The sequence below is a fragment of the Rhinoraja longicauda genome, chromosome 15, assembly GCF_053455715.1.
Source record: "Rhinoraja longicauda isolate Sanriku21f chromosome 15, sRhiLon1.1, whole genome shotgun sequence".
NCBI lineage: Eukaryota > Metazoa > Chordata > Chondrichthyes > Rajiformes > Arhynchobatidae > Rhinoraja > Rhinoraja longicauda.
The window spans coordinates 7962108-7981538 of NC_135967.1; the positions used below are offsets into that span (position 1 = coordinate 7962108).

Here is a 19431-nt window from a genome sequence, read left to right on the forward strand (position 1 = left end):
AAGAACAGGGAACATATGCTATAATTGTGTGCAACGTAAAGCCACAACTTAGAGTTCCCCGCGGGCCTCCACCAGCGACTCTGCCGACCCTCGCCACTCCACCGCCCACCAGCGGGCCACAGCCGTCGCCTTACCCGAGTCCCAGGCTCGGCGCCGGGCCCACAGTCCCCACGAGGCAGAGTCCCACAGCTCGCAAAATAAATTTAATAACATCGCCTCGACCTCCATCTGCTCGCCTGCCTTCATCCGACCCTCACACTTGCCGGGTGTTCACCATTCCCCCTGACTTCCCCCTTTCAGATACCGAACGATCTGTCCTCAGCAGAGGCCTCACCTTTGTTCCCCTCTGCCCCCACATCAACGAGTTCTGGGTCCACCACGACGTGGAGCTCTTCTTCCTCCGCCTCCGAGCCTTTTTCCGTGGGAAGGAGTCCTCACCACCCAGTGATGACCCCTTTATCCGTCTCCAGCGGATCCCCTCCTCTTGGACTCCCCTGCCTGGCCATCTACCTTCAGTAGACCTTTTCATTCCTTCAGTAGACCTTTTCATTTCCAACTGCCAGCATGACATCAACTGCCTCAAATTCTCCACTCCCCTGACTCACTCTAACCTCTCCCCTCCTGAACGTACAGCCCTCCACTCACTCTGCAACAACCCCGAATTAGTTATCAAACCCGCTGACAAGGGAGGTGCCGTGTAGTCTGGCGTGCTGACCTCTACCGGACTGAGGCCAGACGACAACTCTCAGACACCTCCTCCTGCTGATCCTTAGACCATGACCCCACTGACGAGCACCAGACCTTAATCACTAACATTATCACTCTGCTTTCTAATGCTTCCAACCTTATCGTCCCACAGCCCTGCATGGCCCGATTTTACCTTCTGCCTAAAATCCACAAACAGAACTGTCTTGGCAGACCCATTGTTTCTGCCTGTTCATGTCCCACCAAATTAAATTCCACTTACCTCAACTCCATCCTATCCCCCCCTGGTCAAATCCCAGGCACCTCACAGGCATTGGTGCTACCTCTTGTACCCATGCAGAACTCACTGACCATACATTTCGCCACTAATTTCCATCCTGGTCTTAAATATACTTGGACCATCTCCGACATCTCCCTACCGTTTCTGGATCTCACCATCTCCATCACAGGAGACAGACTAGTGACCAACATCTACTACAAACCTACTGACTCCCATACCTATCTGGACTACACTTCTTCCCACCCTGCTTCCTGTAAAAATTCTATCCCCTACTCCCAATTCCTCCATTTAAGCTGCATCTGCGCCCAGCATGTGGTGTTTCATACTCGGGCATCAGAGATGTCCTCATTCTTTTGGAAATGGGGGTTCCCCTCTTCCATTATAGATGAGGCTCTCACTAGGGTTTCCTCTATATCCTGCAGCTCTGCTCTTGCTCCCCCTCTCCCCATTTGTAACAAGGATACAGTCCCCCTTGTCCTCACCTTCTCCCACATCAGCTGTCGTATACAACAAAAATTATCCTCCAACATTTCCGTCACCTCCAACGGGATCCAACTACTGGCCACATCTTCCCATCTCCTCCCCTTTCTGCTTTCCGCAGAGACCGTTCCCTCCGTATTTCCCTGGTCCACTCGTCCTTTGATTTGAATTTGCTGGTTCAAATCAAAGGTGGACACACAATGCTTGAGTAACTCAGCGGGTCAGGCAGCATCTCAGGAGAGAAGTAATGAGTGACGTTTCGGGTAGAGACCCTTCTTCAGACAGATGTAAGGGAGGGGGCGGGACAAAGATAGGATGTAGTTGGAGACAAGACGTCAGTTATTTTCCTATACTTAGAGCACACCGTTATTTTCCTATACTGCTGTTGTTTTCCTATACATAGAGCACACCAATCAGCCAAAACATTATGACAGGTGAAGTGAATAACATTGATTATCTTGTTACAATGGCACCTGTCAAGGGATGGGATATATTAGACAGCAAGTTAACAGTCAGTTCTTGAAGTTGATGTGTTGGATGCAGGAGAAATGGGCAGGAGTGACTGAGCGACTTTGACAAGGGCCAAATTGTTATGGCCTGACAACTGGGTCAGAGCATCTCTGAAATGGGGTGCTTCCGGTCAGCAGTGGTGAGCACCTACCGGTCTGAGGAGGGACAAACCGGCGACAGGGTGTTGAGCACCCAAGGCTCATCGATGCATGAGGGCAACGAAAGCTATCCCGTCTGGTGCGAACCGACGAAAGGTCTACTGTGGCACAAGTCACAGAAAATTTCAATGGTGGTCACGGGAGGAATGTATCACAATACATAGTGCATCGCACCCTGCTGCGTATGGGGCTGCACACGGAGGACCAACAGCATATTAGGCAGGTGGTCATAATGTTTTAGCTCATCTGCTCATAATGTTTTGGCTGATCGGTATAAACCAGCATCTGCAGTTCCTTTAATACCAAAGCGTATATATGTTTAATTTGCGCATTTTCGAATTACAAGTTGCTTTTCAGGCACATAATCCCAACGTAAAACACGAGGTATCTGTATACCATGTGTTTTGATATCTATTGCTTAACCAACCAGGCTGTGAAGTGAATATTTCCTTGGGTCAAGAGTGAACATTCTTGCTATTTTGTTTGATTTGAGGATTTCAAAGACTGATTTGTAACTTTACACTTGCCGATAAGTAACAGTATTAATAATATTGCATCAATATTTGTGTTCATTATTAACATAGTAAAACATACGAACATCTTCCATCATCTTAAAGTGCACTGTTTCTTGTATGTCGCAGGTTTTTTGGATGTGATCTTTCACTGCCACGTGCAATAATAATTTAGACGGGCATTTCTCGATGGATGTTGTGAGCGATGGTGCTGGAGGCAAATAATTGTGCACACCTAGTACGACACATTGTATTGATAGACAATCCAACATATTACCACCCTTGAATTGAGCATTTGTAAAAACTTTAATATCACGATTGGCTTCAGTGTTCCTAGACTGAATGGTTGTGAAATAATTAGTTAAGTAGTGTGTTCATACCAACTGCACATCAGTCATGGCTGTTGATCAGAGTACAGGACAGTTGTATTATAGTGTTAATTGCCATATTCCGGATATATTTTTTAAAGAAAGGGTATCTTGGTATTTTATTTCGGAAGTTTATGATTACTATTTACTTGTTTAGTCTGCTTTTGCTGTTTTTTAGCTTACCGTTGAGAAATGTTATATGCTGTAACAAAATGGGCATTGGTTACTGAGAATTGCAAACTTATGGGCCATGTGGAAAATTGATTGCCCTTTTATTTTGTCTTGGCATGAGGCTTTGTTGCTCTAAAACGATGAATTATTTCAGGAAAAAGATGGGTATTTATCTTAAAACATCTGTGGTACATTTTAAAACAGCACTTTTTATTTTTATATCCTTACCTGTCTGCAATATTTGCTGTTACTCCCTGTTCTGCGGTTAAGAGTTGGATGATAACCTAATATATAAATAATTCGTTCCACCACACTTAATTGTTCCTCTCCCATTTGTGGAAGTCTTGGCTCCTCAAAGGTTCAGATGTAGAACTTTTATGCAGGAAGCCACTTGGTATATCGAACCTATTGGATATCTAGTAAACTATAGTCTCCCAATATGCTTGTCTATTTAATCGGATCAATCCTGTTCCCCACAACTGAATGAATTATTTTCCTTAACATGCCGATCAGTCTTCAAAGTGATTTATTCACAAAATGCTGGAGTAACTCAGCAGGTCAGGCAGCATCTTGGGAGAGAAGGAATGGGTGACGTTTCGGGTCGAGACCCTTCTTCAGACTGATGTCAGGGGGGCGGGACAAAGGAAGGATATAGGTGGAGACAGGAAGATAGAGGGAGATCTGGGAAGGAGGAGGGGAAGGGAGGGACAGAGGAACTATCTAAAGTTGGAGAAGTCGATGTTCATACCACTGGGCTGCAAACTGCCCAGGCGAAATATGAGGTGCTGTTCCTCCAATTTCCGGTGGGCCTCACTGTGGCACTGGAGGAGGCCCATGACAGACAGGTCAGACTGGGAATGGGAGGGGGAGTTGAAGTGCTCGGCCACCGGGAGATCAGTTTGGTTAATGTGGACCGAGCGCAGGCAGATTGCCGAGCCTGCGTTTGGTTTCGCCGATGTAAATAAGTTGACATCTAGAACAGCGGATGCAATAGATGAGGTTGGAGGAGGTGCAGGTGAACCTTTGTCTCACCTGGAAAGACTGTTTGGGTCCTTGGATGGAAAGTGATATTTGTTTTGATCATCCTTGCAAACAGTGTTCCAGGATGTAAGTATACAAAACTTTTCTTGTCTCCTTGTATCTTTTGCCCAAAATTTAAAATCTATTCTTCATCCTTGCATTCTGCTAATGGAAGCATCTACTTTCTATTTACCCAGCCTAAATCAGTCATGATCTCACGAACACCTCAAAAACCTTTTCAAACATTTTGCTCTCAGGTGAATGACCACAGCCCCAGTCCAAACCTTTTACTAAAAAAACCACATATGAATCCATGGTAGACTTGGGCAATTGGATCTGCAATTTGATTTTTATTGAAGCAGCTACAAATCCATATTAATTGTTTTTAATCTGAAAATTATTTTTGTATTCTAACCTGCAGCAGGGATATGATCAAAAAAATATAAGACGTCGTGTATATGATGCGCTAAATGTGCTCATGGCAATGAACATCATTTCTAAAGAGAAGAAAGAAATCAGGTGGATAGGACTTCCCACAAACTCGGCTCAAGAGTGCCAGAATCTAGAGGTATGCATGGAAATCCTTAAAACAAACTACGCATCCGCTGTCTTCATACTAAAATATTTCAATGCATTCTAGAAGGTAGAAATGTTCTGTAATTTTGGTTTTGTATGTAGTCACACTATTTTGAAAATCAAAAGACTATATAGGTGCTTCAAATCTGAAACAAAATCAGAAAATGTTGAAAATAGCAGTCCAAGCAGCATATTCGCTCCTTGAACTGGAAACATGAGAATACGTTTTTAGGTTTTCATGACGGGTCGTCATTAGAAATGAAATGTTAATGGTTTCTCTTTCTACAGATGCTGCGTGGCCTGTGGGTTGCTCACAGTATTTTCAGTTAGCATCGATAGTTTCCGTTGCCCACCTCAGTTGCATGTTTTATAGATTTGTGGTGCTTTCCTGTTACTGGCACTGCTTCCAAATTGCCTTCCTTTTTGTTTTGCTCGTGTTGATTCCACCCACTTTTGCAATATTTTATCCTTCAACGTGCTGAATGTGTTGCTTGTTAATGAAGGCAGGTCCTTCAGTTTATATTTCTTCTCCATAATTTTTTGTAATCCGGTTCATCCATTTAATAATCTCCCTTTTTTTAATTTTTATTTGTAGAACGGTTAAGTGCAGCTTTGAATTATTTAGTCTTTTAGAGCTCTTCATACCAATTATAGCCTCTTACACATCCAATTCTAATCACTACATAATCGGTCATCTTGTTTTCATAAGCCTCTTTTAAAATGCTTCTTAAAATATCCCTCTTTGGCAATAAGGCGATAAAAAACTTGCTCAAAGGTACAGAAGCTTGAACATGCACACCGCCAGCTTCTTCCCCTCTATTATCAGGCTTCCGAACAGTTCTTCCCTAAGCTACAGTACTGTTCAATTCACCTCCACTCCATTGAGGACTAAGGAACTGATTCACTCCAGTCCTGAGAACCATATTCTGCATTCTGTATTTTCCCCATTGCTCTATCTATTGTACAAGTTTGAACTGATTATATCTATATATTTGATAAATCTGATCTGTTTGGATAGCATGTTCACTGTTCCTCGTTACAGGTGGCATTAATAAACGCAAAATGTGGCACAGTGAACGTTGCTTGATAATATATCATTATAGCAAGTTGTTTTGCAGCTTCTAGCAAGTGATGGGGACTTTTGTTTTCATGTGACTAGATGGAGAAGCGGAGGAAAATGGAGATGATTAAGCAAAAGCAGTTACAACTTAAGGAGTTGCTTCTGCAGGTAAAATTGTTCAACATTATGCAGTTTTAATTAGTAATACATAAATGTTAATGTTGATTAACTATATTGTCAGTAGTTTATAAGTGTCAACTGAATAAAGTCACAGGATCTGGTGGAACTATTTGAAAGGATAGGTAATTCTCAATGTAAACTAGTTTGTATTTGTCCACAGCTGTGAACCTGTGTAACGGGATACCTTTGTGAAAATCACAAGAATGAATAAACAATTACAAAAATAGTATGATTCTTATCATTACAATGAATTGGAAATTTCCAAATACATCATTTGTACATTGCAACAACTTTTATTTTGCAGCAAATTGCCTTTAAGAATCTGGTCCAACGAAATCGCCTTGTCGAACAACAATCTGGCAGAGTTCCTCCTCCCAATACTGCCATTCAACTGCCCTTCATTTTAGTCAACACCAGCAAAAAAACAATCATAGACTGCAGTATCTCTCCTGATAAGTAAGTCCAATAACATCAGTGCGGCCTAACATTGTCAATAATGTAGCACGGAAATGTATGCCCTTTTAGAAATGCAAACCCCCTCAATTTGCAAGATACTGTTTATTGTGATTTGACAATATTGTGAGTATTAAGTTGTATAGTTACATTTGATATAGATTTTTTAAATACATCAGCTTGTGTTCTTTGCGAACTTCAAATTAGTATTTTGCTTTTTTATAGCTCTGAAATTTCCATTTGCAAGTCAAAATATATGGCAATTGCGTGATGAAATAAAATGTATGCTTCACTTATTTCTTTATCTTAGAAATGAGAGAGTTGATTTAAAATCATGCAAGTGGTTGGTTTCAAGGAGTCCAGCAAAATTGAAATTGATTGGGAACTTTGTAAAAATCTACTAGTTGAAAACAAACCTTGTACAAAGGAAGGTTGTTTGTTGGGAGGTTCACAGCCCCAGGCACTTGACATTGCTATACAAATTCCTCCGAGCAATGTCCGAGTAATAGAATCGCCACGAAAAATACCAATATGTCCAACCTCCCCCTATAGCTAATACCCTCTAATCTTGGAGGCATTCTGGTAAACCTCTTCTGCATGATCTCCAAAGCCTCCAAATCCTTCCTGCAATGGGGTGACCAGAACTGTACACATTACTCCAAATGCAGCCTAACCAAAGTCCTATAAAACTGCATTGAGACTCCCTGACTCTTATGACAGGGTGCCCTGAATAATGAAGGTAAACATACCACACATATTCTTTACCACTCTCCTTGTGTGGCCATCTTCAGGAAGCAAGTTACATCTGTATATTAATGGTGTTAAGGGTTTTACTATTGACTGTATACTTTCGCCTTACATTTGAGCTCTAATAATGACAGGGCATTATTATGGAATTCATTACATGCCAGCACTGTGAGTCTTCACCAAATGTCATGCAATTTCAAGTTAGCATTCTGTTATCTTAAAGGCAGCAACATCCACATTGCACTAAAGGCTAAATAGAAGGTATCAGCCCTTCAGATGTGGTATTCCAAGATTAAGATACTTAACATAAATGTAAATATCACAAGCCTTCCTAATGTCATAAACCATAATACTAGTTTTCTTGGCTTGACAGTATGGAGAAGGGTTCTATAGACAAGGTGTTTGTGTCCCAGTAATTGTGCAAATAAGGTAATGCTTTGTTATAAGGCTATGGGAGTGTAAGTAAGTAGTATTAATATTGCTTATCTTGAATTGCCCAGCAAAATAAACCAGTGATGTTTTTAGATTTGGGTAATAATGCCTCTTTGGTGAGTAGAAATTTCCAAATTTTGATCTGGTGGGAGAGAGCGCACAAATTAACTTTAACTGAAAATTCAACCATATTATTTTAAAGTGGTGTTACATTTTTTAAGACATTACAATGAAATATTAATTACAACCATAAAGTTCTCCAGTTCAAATGCTTCTTTGAGTCCATGTGTGAAAAAAGGAAGAACATAATCTAATTTGCAGAATATTTTTCATTCCTCCTGTTCTTACTTTCCTGAAGATATTGATGCCTTGCTAATGAATCACATATGGAGCAAATAGTTCTGCAGAATTTTGCCAAGCAGCGGTTAGCTGTCTGCAATGTTGCTACTAAGGGCACATAACCCACAGCACTTACTGGAAAACAGATCAGAGGAGGTAACCCAGAAAGCCTTTGATAAGGTGCTACACGTGAGACTGCTACGGAAGATGGGAGCTCATGGTATCAACGGGAAGATACTAGCATGGATAGCAAGTTGGCTCGATGGCAGAAAGCAAAGAGTCGCAATAAAAGGGGATTTTTCCGGTTGGCTGCGAGCGAGTAGCAGCGTTCTGCTGGGGTCGGTGCTGGGGCTGCTCTTCACGTTGTTTATTAATGATTTGGATGAGGGGATTGAAGGCTTTGTGGCCAGGTTTGCAGATGATAGGTGGAGGGGCAGGTACTGCAGAGAAAGCAGGGACTCTGCAGAAAGATTTGGATAGGTTGGGTGAGTGGGCAGAGAAGTGGCAGTTGGAATATAGTGCAGCAAAGTGTGGAGACATGCATTTTGGTAGTAGGAATAAAGGCATAGACTATTTTCTAAATGGGAAGAGAATCGAGAAATCGGAGATTCAAAGGGACTTGGGAGTTTCCCAAAAAGTTAATCTGCAAATTCAATGGGTATTAAAGAAAGAAAAAGGCAATGCTATAATAATAATAATAATAATCCATTTATTTTATATAGCGCCTTATCACATGCTCAAAGCGCTTTACAAAAACAATTAACATAGAAACAAACAGACAAACTATCCTGACGGAAAAGCGGCGAATACACAACGCCAGCGTCCTCTCACGTCAGGGTCCGGCAGTAGACATTAAAAAGCACAAGACACACAGAATATAATTTTTTACACAAAACAGCCATCACAGTGATTGCTCTAGGCATACCCTCACTGTGATGGAAGGCAAAGTCTTATCTCCTCCTCATTCTTCTCCCGTGGTGCCACGAGGTGATCGAGGCTCCCAACTTTTTGAAGCCCCCACCAGGCGATGGAAAGTCCCAGGGCCGAGCCGAGCAGGCCGATGAAAGTCCTGAGCCCCCACCTGGCGATGGAAAGTGCTGCGGCCGAGCCACGCAGGGCGATGAAAGTCCTGAGCCCCCACCGGGCGATGTAAAGTGCTACGGCCGGGCCACGCAGGGCGATGAAGGGCCTGCGGGCGGGTTGATCATACCTCGCGCTTCGGGGCGGTCGAAGCTGTTACGGCTGGAGCTCCCAAAAGCCGGTCGCCAGCCAGGGACCTGCGAACTCCCGATGTTGTGGTCTGCAGGGCCCACGGCCGAAGCCTCCGAGATGGTAAGTCCAGGCCCTGCGACCGGAGTCTTTGAGGTCGATCCCAGCTGGAGGCCGCCGACTCCACGATGTTAGGCCGTAGCGCGAACGGAGATACGACACGGTAAAGGTCGCATCTCCGTTGAGGAGGAGATTTGAAAAAAAGGTTTCCCCCAACCCCCCCACCCCCCCCCCCCTACATACACAGAATTAAAAATAAAACAAAACATACATTTAACAACGACAATGACAAAAAAACAACAAAAAAAAACAGAGACTGCCGGTGAGCCGTAGCTGCAGAACACAGCCACGCCCCCTATGCTAGCATTTATTTCAAGAGGGTTAGACGACAAAAGTAGGGATGTAATGCTGATACATTGTGTATTGAGGTATTGTGAACAATTTTGGGCATGATATCGGAGGAAGGATGTGCTGGCTCTGGAGAGGGTCTAGAGGAGGTTTACAAGAATGATTCCAGGAATGGGTGGGTTAATATACGCTGAGCGTTTGACGGTACTGGGCCTGTACCTTCTGGAGTTTAGAAGAATGAGGGGGGACCATTCAAAAGTACGGAATAGCTAAAGCCTTGGATAGAGTGAATGTGGAGAGGATATTTCCAATAGTGAGAGAGCCCAGGACTAGAGGTCACAGCCTCAGAATTAAAGGATGTTCCTTTAGGAAGGAGATGGGGAAGAATTTCTTTAGCCAGAAGGTGGTGAATCTGGAATTCTTTGCCACAGATGGCTGTGGAGGCCATGTCATTTGATATTTTAAGGCATAGATAGATTCTTGATTAGTGTGGGTGTCAGTGGTTATGGGGAGAAAGCAGGAGAATTAGGTTAGGGGGGAGAGATAGATCAGCCATGATTGAATGGCGGAGTAGACGTGATTTAGATTTTAGATTTAGAGAAACAGCGCAGAAACAGGCCCTTCGGCCCACCGAGTCCACGCCGCCCAGCGATCCCCGCACATTAACACTATCCTAAACACACTAGGGACAATTTTTAAAAAACATTTTACCCAGTCAATTATCCTACATATGTCTTTGGAGTGTGGGAGGAAACCGAAGAAACTCCGTACAGACGGCGCCTGTAGTCAGGATCGAACCCGAGTCTCCGGCGCTGCATTCGCTGTAAGGCATCAACTCTACCGCTGCGCCACCGTGCCGCCCTGATGGGCCGAATGGCCTAATTCTGCTCCTATCACCTATGACCTCATGTTTAGGAAACGTTGTCGACTGAGGACTTGGGTTTTTTTCTACATTAAAGCTGGGGAACTAAAAATAGTATTAATAGATTTATTGCCAGTTGTTGAAATAGTTGTTTGCCTTATCAAGATTGCTCAATGTTCTGTTTTCATAATGATGTAGTAAATAGGAAAAAAAATAGCGTTTAACATTTGACCTAAGAACTTGGTGCTCTTCATTTGGAGACAAGGAAGGATACTATTTCAAAGTTAAATTTCAGAGAATTTTGGATGGGGGGATTTTCCCAGGAATATATTGAAAGCTGATCTGAATGTTATCTGTACTGAAATGGATCACTTTTTTTTGAAGTGATGAATTTAGAATGTCTGTCTTTGTTTCACAGGTTTGAGTATTTTTTTAACTTTGATAATACATTCGAAATCCATGACGACATTGAAATTCTTAAGCGAATGCGAATGGCTTTTGGATTGGAGTCTGGTGGCTGTTCTGCTGATGAACTGAAGATGGCGAAGAGCTTAGTACCCCAAGTCCTGGAACCGTATGTAATAGGTATGTATAGAGAGGAAGATGTATAGAAATTTGTTTATGTTCATCATATTGAATGAGTACTAAGCTCAATTTAAAAATCCGGAATCTATTTTCTCCAACTCTAGCAGGAAACCTTGTATTAAGTATTTTTGCTACTTGCAAATTAGTATCTGTAAAAATATCTTGTAATCAAGCTATCTAATATATATTGCTTTGAAGTGTGGTGTCTTCTATAGGTAACCACAAACCATTTCTCCAGTAGATGGTGTCGAAGAGTTTAAAACTTTAATAATAATGACTAAGAACCTAGTACCTGGTGTGCTGCCACTTTCAGAAGGCAATCATAAGACAAATGATTTTTCATGTACATTTGTCACATCACACTCTGGTACTGGCTTGCAGGCAGTGAGGGAAGGAAAACATTTTGGTTCTCAATTGCCAATGCCAACAAGATAATCAGCCAGATTACACAGAACAGAATGTCACTAAAACCTATTGATACTAAGGTTATTCTTGCCATGGAAAAACTCCTTGAGGAACTTGGCAAGCCAGGCAGCATCTGTGGAGTGAAATGAGGAATCGATGTTAGGGGTTGAGACCCTTCCTCTGGACTGAAGGAGTAGAGGAGATAGCCAGTAAAAAAATGTGGGCGAGCAAGGGTGAGACAAACGCTGGCAGGTGATAAGTGGATTCGGGTGGGTGGTGGGTAGATGGAGTCAGTTGGAAGAGAGGTGATAACGGCAAAAGTTGGGATATGATTGATGAAGGTAAAAACGGCTGTAGGTGGAATCTGATGGGGAAAGGAAGGGTGGAGTACGAGACCAAATAAGGGTAGTTGGGTGGCAGAGGGAAACACTGGAGGTATGGCTCCTGGGAGGAGTGTGTGGATGATGGGCAGATGAGGATATTAGGGAACAGGTTTGATGAGACGGGGTGAAAGAAGGTATAAATGGGAGGATTTGGTGTGAGGGAGAGCAGGTTATCTGAAACTAGAGAAGTTCATATTCTTGCCACCTATTTGACGACTACCAAGGAAGAATAACAGGTGCTGTTCCTCTGGTGTGCATTTGGTCTTTTACTGGACATGGAGGAGGTCATGGACAGATAGGTTAGTGTAGCAATGGGGAGGGGGATTTAAATGGCTAGCAACTGGGAGCTAGGTCCTGGTGCCCATGACGGTCAGACTGCAGGTGCTCTGCAAAGCATTCACCTAATCTGTGCTTGGTTTCACCAATGTTATGCAGGCCACATTGCAAGCTCCTAATATCAAATGCAAACTGGAGGAACAGTGCCTCATTTTTTCTGCATTTTCCACTTTCCTCCAAATAACAGCATTGTGTGATACACTTAAGATACACTTTTTAAGATTCATGCAACATGGAAACAGGCACTTCTGCCCAACTCATCCATGCTGGCCAAGATGCCTATCCACTCTGATCTCACATGTGTTTGGCCCATATATTCCTCTAAACCTTTCCTATTCCTGTTCCTGTCCAATGCTTTAAAAACATTTTTATTGTACCATCTCCTCTGGCAGTTTATCCACCACACACTGTTTTAAAAACTTGCACCTCAGATTTCCTTTTTTTCCCCCCCCTCTCACCTTAATACTGTGCCCTCTAATTATAGGCATGCCTATCCTGGAGAAAAAGACAGGCTATCTATGTCCTTCATAGTAGTTTAATAAACTTGCATAAGGTCACCTTTTAACCTTATTTTCTCCAGGGAAAGCAGTGCCAGCCAAACCGATCTCTCAAGTCAGGCCATCCAGCGCAGGCAACATTTCTGTGAATCGTTTCTGCAAATGGCTTGTGGATATAGCTTGAGGAGTCGAGATTGTTGCCATCTGTATAGAAGATGTGTGATGAGAACAAAAGATAGTGTATTTTTGCTGACATTTAGCTAAAGAGAAAATATCTCACACAGCTCGAATGCTGGGTGAGAATTTGGAGGAAGGATTCGCATCTCTTTCAGTAAGTGTAGGAATGGAAAATGGAGGCAAGTGTTATGCCCAAATATAGTTGAAGATTGATTCCACGATTTTTCACATATATCCAACACTTCCTTCCCTTCGCCCTGTGCCCCACCTTGACTCACACTCATTCTTCCCCTTCCACCTATATTCCAGTGGCTTCACAATTCACACACTTTGCATCCTTATCTCAAACCTTTTGTCTTTTAGAGTCATAGATTGATACAGTGTGGGAACAGACCCTTCAGCCCAACTCGCCCACACCGGCCAACAATGTCCCAGCTGCACTAGTCCCACTTGCCTGTGTTTGATCCATATCCCTCCAAACCTGTGCTACCCATGTACCTGTCTTAACTGTTTCTTAAACGATGGGATAGACCCAGCCTCAACTACCTCCTCTGGCAGCTTGTTCCATACACCCTCCACCCTTTGTGTGAAAAAGTTACCCCTCAGATTCCTATTAAATCTGTTCCTCTTCCCCTTGAACCTATGTCCTCTGGTCCTCGATTCTGCTACTCTAGGCAAAAGACTCTGTGCATCTACCCGATCTATTCCTCTCATGATTTTGTATACCTCTATAAGATCCCTCCTCATCCTTCCTGCGCTCCATGGAATAGAGACCCAGCCTACTCAACCTCTTCATATAGCTCACGCCCTCTAGTCCTGGCAACACCCTCGTAAATCTTTTCTGAACCCTTTCAAGCTTGATAATATATTTCCTATAACATGGTGCCCAGAACTGAACACAGTATTCTAAATGTGGTCTCGCCAACGTCTTATACAACTGCAACATGACCTCCCAACTTCTATGAGTGATGAAGGCTAAAGTGCCTAAAGCCTTTTTGACCACCTTATCTACCTGCGACCCGACCTTCAACGAACCATGCACCTGTAGACCTAGATCCCTCTGCTCTAAAACACTACCCAGAGGCCTATCATTTACTGTGTCAGTCCTGCCCTTGTTTGACGTCCCAAAATGCAACACCTCACACTTCTCTATTAAATTCCGTCAACCATTCCTCAGCCCACCTGGCCAATCGATCCCAATCCTGCTGCGATCGTACAAAATCATTAACTTTTGTATCATCAGCGAACCTGCTAATCTTTCCCTGTGTGTTCTCATCCAAATCATTGATGTAGATGACAAACATTAACGGGCACTGAATCCTGAGGCACACCACTAGTCACCAGCATCCAGTCTGAGAAGCAACCTTCCACCATTACCTTCTGCTTCCTGCCATGGAGCCAATTTGCCATCCATCCAGCTATCTCTCCTTGGATCCCATGCGATCGAACCTTCCAGAGCAACCTACCATGCGGAACCTTGTCGAACGCCTTACTGAAGTCCTTGTACACAACATCTGCAGCTCTGCCCTCATCAACCTTTTTGGTCACGTCTACAAAAAAAATCAATCGGATTTGTGAGACACAACCTCCCATGTACAAAACCATGCTGACTATCCCTAATCAGCCCTTGGCCGTCTGAATGTCTGTATAACCTATCCCTCAGAATAATCTCCAGTAACTTACCAACTACAGATGTTAAGCTCACCAACCTATAGTTCCCAGCATTTTCCCTGCAGTCCTTCTTGAAAAGAGGTACAACATTTGCCACCCTCCAATCTTCCGGCACCTCTCCTGTATTTAAGGACGACTCGTAAATTTCAACCAATTTCCTCTCTAGTTTCCCACAATGTTGTCGGATATATCAGATCAGGCCCTGGAGATTTGTCTACCTTCAGTACTTCGACAGTGACCCTGACTGCTCTCAAGACACTTCCAGTGACTGCTCCAATTTCCCCCATCCTACTGTCTTTCTCCTCGGTAAATACAGAGGAAAAATACTCATTTATGACTTTGCCCATCTCTGTGGCTCCACTCAGGATTCCTGAGAAGTCCCACTCTCTCTAGTTACCCTTTTCCCTCTTATGTGTTTATAAAACCTTTTGGGATCGTCCTTAATGCTACCCGCCAGAACCATCTCCTGGCCCCTTTTTGCCCTCTGATTTCCTTTTTTAGTTGACTCCTTAGTTCCCAAAACTCCTTCAGGGTTGCACGATCCCAGCTGCCTATACCTGTCCTATGCATCCTTCTTGTTTTTGACTAACGTCTCAATTTCCCTCGTCAGCCAAGCTTACTTGCCTGCTTTGCCCTTCACTCTAACGGGGATGTACACATCCTGAGCTTTCTTCAGTACACTTTTAAAAACATCCAACTTGTCTAATGTTCCTTTCCCCTCTAATAACCTGCTCCAGTCAACTTGAGCGAGACCTTCTCTCGAACCCTCAAAGTGGCCTTACCCCAGTTGAGCATTTTAACACGGAGCATTTTAACATATCCATCCCTATCCATAACTATCTTAAACCTAATGGAAATGTGGTCACTGGTCCCAAAAGGCTCTTCCATTCACGCTTCATTGTTGCCATTCCCAATTTCCCAATACTAGATCCTGCGTTGCCCTCTCTCGTGTGGGGGCCTCCACATACTGCTTAAGAAAACTCTCCTGAACACTTCTGAGGAATTGCACTTCATCCGAACCCTTCACACTATGATTTTGCCAATCTATATTGGGAAAGTTAAAATCCCCTACCACAACAACCTTATTTGACCTGCAACTGTCCGCAATCTCCCGGCACATTTGTTCTTCAAATTCCCATTGACTATTCGGGGGTCTGTAGTACACCTCCAACAAGGTGATCATCCCTTTCTGGTTCCTCAGCTCCACCCCTATAGCCTCACTAGACGAACCATCCGTAATGTCACCTCTGAACACAGCTGTGACATCCTCCTTAACCAACAAAGCAACCCCCCCTCCTCTTTTTCCCTCACCCCTGTCTCTCCTGAAGCTCCTGTGCCTTTGTGTGACCATATACCTATCATACCCCCACCTGTATCCACCTATTGCTTGCCAGGGTTTGTCCTGTCCCTCCTCTCTCCCAGGTTCCTTAGTTTTAGATTTTGATTTTGGGATACAGCGTGGAAACAGGCCATTCGGCCCACCGAGTCCGCGCCGCCCAGCGATCCTCGCACATTAACACTATCTTACACACACTAGGGACAATTTTTACATTTACCCAGTAACCTACAAACCTGTACGTCTTTGGAGTGTGGGAGGAAACCGAAGATCTCAGAGATCACGGGGAGAACGTACAAACTCCGTACAGATGGCGCCCGTAGTCAGGATCGAACCTGAGTCTCCGGCGCTGCATTCGCTGTAAGGCAGCAACTCTACCGTTGCACCACCGTGCCGCCTTGTTACTGTTACTGTTAACAGTAACGTTAAAGTACTGTTAAAGTTACTGTTACTCCAGCACTTTCTTTTTCTTCGTGCATCATTGATTGTTATAGTCATACAGTGAGGAAACGGGTCTTTGGCCTACCAAATCTGTGCTGACCAAGCACATTCTATTTCTTTCACCCCACATTTCTATCAGCGGCACGGTAGCGCAGCGGTAGAGTTGCTGCTTTACAGCGAATGCAGCGCCGGAGACTCAGGTTCGATCCTGACTACGGGTGCTGCACTGTAAGGAGTTTGTACGTTCTCCCCGTGACCTGCGTGGGTTTTCTCCGAGATCTTCGGTTTCCTCCCACACTCCAAAGACGTACAGGTATGTAGGTTAATTGGCTGGGTAAATGTAAAAATTGGCCCTAGTGGGTGTAGGATAGTGTTAATGTACGGGGATCGCTGGGCGGCACGGACTTGGAGGGCCGAAAAGGCCTGTTTCCGGCTGTATATATATGATATGATATGATATGATAACTCTCCAGATTTTACCACTGGCATACTAGGATATGTTTATAGTAGCCAATTCATCTACCATCCTGTGCATCTTCAAACTCAGATTGTTTTTGTCTTGTGCACCAGGGGGCAATAAAATTCCTAGTTTTCCTAAAGCTCATAGAGTAAACAATAAATATAGCATCTAATGAAAAGTGGTGCAAACATCGTAGTGCAATCTCGTGTAAAACAACAAATGCTGAAGGACAATCACAAAATAACTGAATGAGGGAGAGATGAAAGTACCTGGCGGCACCTCCAAGAAAGGAGTGTGAGAGGTGATTGGATCAGGTGCCTGCAGGTGTGTCTATAACCGTGGGGCAGAAGCTGTTGTTCAGTCTGGATGTCTGGTCTTTCAAGCACCTGTATCTTCTCCCAGAAGGTTGAAGAGTGAAAATGGAATAGCCAGGGTGGGAGGTACCATTGATGATACTTCCCTTCTCCCTGACGCAACGCACTATGAAAATGGACTGCAAGGATAAAAGTGATGAACCTATGAAACGTTGGGCTGTGTACGCCACCTTCTGCAGGTTCGAGTGGTCGTGAGCCGAACAGTTGGGTTACAGACTGGGTTTCATCCATCAAAATACTTTGTATAGCACATCAGTAGACGTTTCAGGGAATACTTGTGGATATGCCAAATCTTCTCAGACACTTAAAGTAAATACACTGCTAACCTGATCGCCACTTCAGTGTGTTACATACCATGAAACCTGAAGCTGTCGACCATCTCTACAGCAGCTCCATTAATCAGAACAGTGTTGGATTCATCCCAATCCTGCTTCCTTGGGTCAATAATCAACAATCTTGCTGAACCTTACAGGCTAGTGAATGTTCTGACACAATGACACATCTTGAATTTATTCCTGTACTCAATCTAATGGTTGTTGTTGATGATCCAGCCATCAACAGTGGTACCATCAGCAAACGTAAAGGTGGTGTTGGTGCTGCAGTCATGGGTGTACAGAAGGCAGAATAATGGACTGAGCACAACCCCGGGAGTCCGAGTTCAGGTTTATGATTGTCACATGTACCGAGGCATAGTGAAAAGCTTTTTTCATGCTATCCAATCAAATCAAATTATGCCATGCGTGAATACAATCAAGCCAAACTAGAGTACCATAGGTAGAGTGAAGCAAAATCTAGTGTGCAGAATATAGTTCTCAGTTTTGTTGCATAAAAAGAGTTCCGGACAATATAGATAGGGCGGCCTGGTGGCACAGTGGTACAGTTGCTTTCTTACAGCGCCAGGTTCGATCCTGACTGTGGGTGCTTGTCTGTATGGAGTTTGTATGTTCTACCGGTCAGGAAGTTCAGAAGCCAGATGGAGGCTCTCAGTCCAGGAGTTCAGCGATGAGTTTGTTTGATGTTGGTGTTGAAGGCTGAGCTGTTGTCAATTACTTGACTTGACTTGACTTCAGGGCGGCAGTGATTGGGTCCTTGGGACATGAGAGAGAAGCTATGTTGAGGAAACCCACATGGTTGCAGGAAGAATGTGCAAACTCCATGCGGACAGCATGAGTTGAGCGGGGCCTGGTGTGTGTGTGAGAGAACAATTCTACAAGTTGTGCTGCAAGAAAGGATATTTCTTGAGACATGAGCGCATGGCTGAAGCAAACGAGCATGAAGATGGGGCAGTGAGATAAGGAATGAGGTTGGATTGTAGAAGATCATTAGCACAAATGGCTTAAAGTGGGGCTATATATTTTACAAATAAGGTCATGTCAGCTGTTAATGTGAAAATAAGATTCTTTGGTACATTTTGACAAATGAGCTAGAGTGGTTGATGTGGTTAACCCTCTCCTGAATAACAAACATTTACCACCTTGCTAGTGACGCCTATCTATACCTATCTATAAAACATGAATGTATTATGTATATATTGTATCCATGTTGATTCAGTTATTCAAAAGTGTATCCCTTGATTTTGATTAGTGGTAGGAACTGATGCTAGTTAATGGATCCAGCAATGGTAGTAAGCACAATCTGGACATCAATCCAAATTTTGCGTTGCTTATGCAAACGGGTCTATCAACGGGAGATAGCTATGAGAAGGACTGATTGTGGACATAGGAAGAATGAGTCAAAACATGAACAAGAGTCAAATTTGTAGCTCTGATGGTCAGCTGCAATGTTGATATATAATTTTTAGAACTGTCAGAAGGTGCTCAGAATTGGAGCGGTTCTATATTTAAATAAAATTAGAAAAATCATTAACAAACCTATGGAGAGTTGGAGAAATCAAATGATTTAAATATGTTTAGAATCTGCAATACAAATGCGACACCTTGTTCAACTTTGCTTTGCATGAGGCTCCTCACTTAAACCACCTATTCCTCTCCCTCCTTTGTATTTCTCCAGCTTCAATTCCAATTAATTTTTTGCTGGAAATCGATTTGCTGTGAATTTCTTTTTCATTTACATTGATTTTATTTATTTATTGTCTGGTCTCATTTATAGGTTGCTCTGGTCTGTTAGATTTGATCACGTTTCATAAAGTGTAGAAGGAAAGTAACTTCAAGTTGCTACCAATCACTTTGTAACAAGTCTTACAAAGTCTTATAAGTCTTACAAATATTTCCAAAAATGGTTGTCATTGATGCCTCAATTCTCTGCTAATCCAGTTTATGACACCTTTAATCTGTGC

At 43.3% G+C, this 19431-nt stretch overlaps 1 protein-coding gene across 2 annotated transcripts in view; it reads left to right on the top strand.

The window, feature by feature from the left end:
* The window catches only part of LOC144600501 (transcription factor Dp-1-like), a 43414-nt gene that overhangs the window by 19955 nt on the left and 4028 nt on the right, over positions 1-19431 (top strand). For both annotated transcript variants that reach the window (XM_078412150.1, XM_078412151.1), the window contains exons 7-10: positions 4626-4772; positions 5940-6008; positions 6325-6476; positions 10889-11055. In XM_078412150.1, the coding sequence (XP_078268276.1) occupies positions 4626-4772; positions 5940-6008; positions 6325-6476; positions 10889-11055 (535 nt within the window). The remainder of the gene's footprint in view (positions 1-4625; positions 4773-5939; positions 6009-6324; positions 6477-10888; positions 11056-19431) is intronic.